Raw genomic sequence first — 4,376 nt, forward strand, 5'->3', positions numbered from 1 at the left:
ACTTAATTCCGCTTCAGGCAATAGTTCTTTGCGATTGTTGCCTTTGCTTTCTTCACTTGAGTCGGCCATGACGAGTTGTAGTTCAGCAATTACTCGATGACATGGCCTAGATTCCATTTTGTTCATAGACAGTCGCTTAATTCAAGCGGCCAGTGATCTCTGAGTCCTGTTTGACTAGCAGGCACACTTTATGCCGAGCAAATGAGATGTCACTCAGCTTCAAACCATAGTATTCTCGTTGACCAAACCTTACATTTGCTGGTACATGGTGTTACGAGGCATGATGCCTTGCCTCAGGGGAAAAGCGTTTCTGTTCTTCCTGGAAGTATTTTCTTCTTACAGCCTGGATATGCGTAGCAGTCATGGAACTCTGTATCCTTGCGAGATTTTCACAGCTGACATAATTTAGGGAGAGACTGTCACACTTTGGTCAATCGTGAACAGACAAATTAGAAGCAAAGAAATACCGAAACATTCACCTTGCTTTTGACTCTGTAAACATATACCGTATCGATGCCAATCAGCCTTAAGGATGAAGAGAGTTAGCGTAGGTGCGCTTTAATGGAATGTTATGGAAGATGGAAGAATGAAGGATTCGCTACCTTTTCGGTAGATGGCATTAGTTAACTAATCGGCGAATGGCATACTGCGAATCCACCCAAATGCACCTAGAAGGTCTGGAAATGTGATTTCTGGGTGTTATTGTCCGAAGCATCACTAATCATCGTTGCATCTTATCTCAACCGCCGGATGCTGCAAATGTGTCGGATCAAGGAGATGGAAACTGAGAATCATGTGAGTGTTTTACATAAACCGATCACGTCGGCAAAGTCCAACTGTTGTATTCACTTTTTCCTGCGCGTCGTCATTTGTATTGTTAGCGTACATTCCGAATGGAGTTGCAGTCTTTAGAGCCTATTTGGTAAAGCGTTCGAGATAGAGAGGCATGTAAAGGCTTCTAAAACTGCGAAACAGTAGTCTAAAATCCAAAGTCGCAGGCATTCTTACCTTTCAAATTAGTTCATCCGATGTCTACTACATTTGTTATTAAAATTTGAGATCGAAGTGCTAGTCAAATGGTGCCTTTTACTCCCAGACAGTGCATTGATTTTAAACGCTCTTTTATTGTTTAACACATTCGTGAGGACTTTGGTGATTGGCCTGGAATAAGCAATAAAAAGAAATTTTGATTTGCAAGAAAACCACTCATTATCAATTTGGACATTTGTTTCCAAATGCCTTGACATCTAATTAGTGACGAGCATGATACTGAGTTTGGAATAATTAAATGAACGCAGATGCCATTATATTTTGGGCTGACTAGGTGAGGCATTATTACTCATGGTATATTTGCGAGGGGATGGAGACCGGAATATCGATGACGGCTGTCCCTCCAAGAGATCTTTATGCTCACTGAACGCTTCTTGCCTGAGATGAGCCTTCAAGCAAATACGTATTGCATCACCCCTGGACTATTTTAGGCACTGTTTCAGTGCTCTTCACATGAGTGTTCTCTTCCTATTCTATCAGCCGTGGACTCTTTTCTTCCGGTATTCACATCCACCCTTGTACGGTTGCGTATTGTTGTGCTGCAAGGCAGTTAATTGAGCACATACCTGTGCTTTGAGGAGTTAGTTTGTTGGTGAGATGAATTACATTGAGCGAAATGCATCTTGGCCTATGGATGATGGGACTTGCGGTGTACTGCATGTGACGCTTTGGAGGGATTCGGCTCCGTGTTGACAAATTTATTGACTATATACGACATAAGTGACCGTTTCAGCGTCTTGCTTCTTCATGGGTTCCTCCTCGTTTGTACTTTTGAAGCTTAGTGGTTCCCTCTCTGAGTGGGTGGCAAAAGCTCATGTTGTCAATGCCTACACTTTCCTCAGAAATGCTTGTTAACGTAGACTGTAGACATTGGCCCGATCGATGTGAGATGGTGCTATTTAAAGCTGCTGCAACTAACTCAGGGTCGGTAAAAACCAATTACGTCTGGAGTGATCTCAGGCCAACAGTACCCTTTCCTTCGAGGCACCTAGCATATCCTTTTCTCACACACAGTAGAGATGCTCGTGCCACTCTAGAAGAGCCGTTTGAGTCAGTGAGTTTAGGACCACTAAGCGCTTAAGCGGCCTAACACCTTCTTGTTACAATAAGACTTACTTTTCAAGGGCCAGTTTTGAACATACCTGCCATGAGGGTGTAAAGAATCACTTGTACACCAGAGTCTTGTCGAGATCCTAGATCAGTGATCTACACCTTTCCCGCTCCAAAATATGGCACTTGCTGCACTGCAACGCCAGCTGTTCGCGGAAGGTTTGCATAACTGTGAGGATTCCCATTACTCTATTGTACTATAAAGGCCTGATGCTACAGTTCCTAATATCAACCTGCAACCAACAGTCCCCTTCACTGTTTTAACAAGGTCGGCCAGCACTTAATAATCCGTTCTCACTATGATCTTCCACACTAACAGGTTGTGTCTATAGTGTCTGACTACAGTGAATATAACAAGAAGTTTGCGTTGTGTGCACCCTAAACTATTAGCCAATACACTTGAACGACTGCAACTAGAATTAACCTCTTTAGCGCTGTTGAGCGTGCGACATCAAAAAATTCATTAATTTTGAGACCAATCGCCCAATTAAAAGATTTAACATTAATTAACGAATGCTACTTTTTGGGCAATCACGTGAGGAATCGCTTTAACATTGCTAATAAAGCAGAATGAGTAGGGAAAAAGTTGCTTATGCCACCGCGTTTCCGGAAAAGTGTAAACCTTTCTAGCACATCTAATGTCAGGTGCGATCTAGTTCTCACTTTGTATACTGTTGTGGTCTTGACATAATAACCCCATCGCCGTCGCCAACACTGTCACTTCCATCTCCTTATTCTAATAAGTATGGAAAGTTACGCTATTTCAAATGCTTCAAATTGCTGGTGAATACATGTTGCTTGTGCAAGAAACGCCTTTTATGGTGCATACAGATGCACATATAACTAAGGGAGATGTTTTGTCAAACCTGCACTTAGTACCGTAATACAAAACACTACCTCTGTCTTTAAAATATTCCATTCAAGGAGCATTACTTAAAAGAGATAAATTCGCCTATTTAAGATGCTAAGTTATGCGGTATCAGTGATCAAAAATTGATTACGTACCTTTCACTCGTAGAAAAAACATCCATTCAGTTGAAGTAACTGGTGCTTAGCGAGTCCTTTGGACTACTGAGCCTACAGAATTGCCATTTTATCATCTCCGAAGGAATAATATTTGTTTTTGCTAAGCTTTACGATTGCTGGCTTGCATTCCTACAAAAAGTGGTGCCTCGCCTTGTTAGAGGACCAGCACAACAGAGAAGGAAGAAGAAATTGGGCATAGAGAAAGTTAGTAGATACAGCGAAAAATCAAGGCTTGAATCTCTGTAATTAGAGCTATCTTATTGTCAAAGTGTATCTCTGACAATTGCGGCATTTCCACCATGAGCAAATCTAGTGGATGTTGCGTAAACAAAGGAGTCGAAACAGGCTGATGTCTATCCTCTTATATTTTTCAGGATTGCGAAAGAAAGGAAGAACCTATGCGCTGAAGAAGCTACACCGCACTGCATAAATTGCCATTTGCGACTTAAGCATGGAGTTTTCGGTAATGCTACTAAATTTTAACACAACGGCGACGGAATGGTAGCCAACAAATTACTGCTCCTAAAAGGGAAGCTAGAACAAGCGAAACAGGAACAAATTAATTACTATTATCGGTACTTAAATGATAATTTCGTCACTCTGATTTGGTCAGCTACTACGACATCATATCCAACTCCGTATCTTAGAAGATGCTCACATGATAAAAAGTAAAATTTGCACATGGTTTGACAGCCATCAGATGTTAGCCCCGGGTTTTTAAGAAGTGGTTGATTTAGTTTTATTTTACGAATGCAGCGCAAATGTGATAAGAAGCTAGTCAGGAGTGCGAGAAAAGCACCACCACGACAAGGAAAGTATGAAGTGGAAATCAGCATCTCCTACTCATAGACGTGGTTTTTTATAGTCCACACACCACAACATGTGCGTTATGTATTTGTCTGCATCAAGTTCTAGAACATAGGCTTCGTTGATTTCAATAGTTTTATGAGTCTTTAGACTGCAATGAGTTCCATGAATTATAAGCAAAATCTCTTTTTAAGCGCGTGAACTTTTTTTTAATTGCGGTGACTATGCTGCAATTTGTGGAGCATACTTAACCTACATGGATTGACTTCATCCACCACTCCCTCGGATATAGTTTATTGTCTTCCTGGAAGTCAGTTATGGCACAGAAAATAATTAGTTTGTTATTAATGTATGGATAGGAGAAAAGTATGAGAGGCCAATGG

At 41.2% G+C, this 4,376-nt stretch overlaps 1 protein-coding gene across 1 annotated transcript in view; it reads left to right on the plus strand. All coding sequences in view use genetic code 11, as the record gives it.

Moving 5' to 3' along the window:
- Window positions 1-3,684: 3,684 nt before the first annotated feature.
- The window catches only part of EGR_10962 (hypothetical protein), a gene marked incomplete at both ends in the record, with an annotated part of 9,586 nt that continues 8,894 nt past the window's right edge, over window positions 3,685-4,376 (plus strand). Inside the window, one exon of the mRNA XM_024500211.1 lies at window positions 3,685-3,854. Within this exon, the coding sequence (XP_024345376.1) occupies window positions 3,685-3,854 (170 nt within the window). The remainder of the gene's footprint in view (window positions 3,855-4,376) is intronic.

This window comes from Echinococcus granulosus, assembly GCF_000524195.1.
Source record: "Echinococcus granulosus chromosome Unknown EG_S00313, whole genome shotgun sequence".
Lineage (NCBI taxonomy): Eukaryota > Metazoa > Platyhelminthes > Cestoda > Cyclophyllidea > Taeniidae > Echinococcus > Echinococcus granulosus.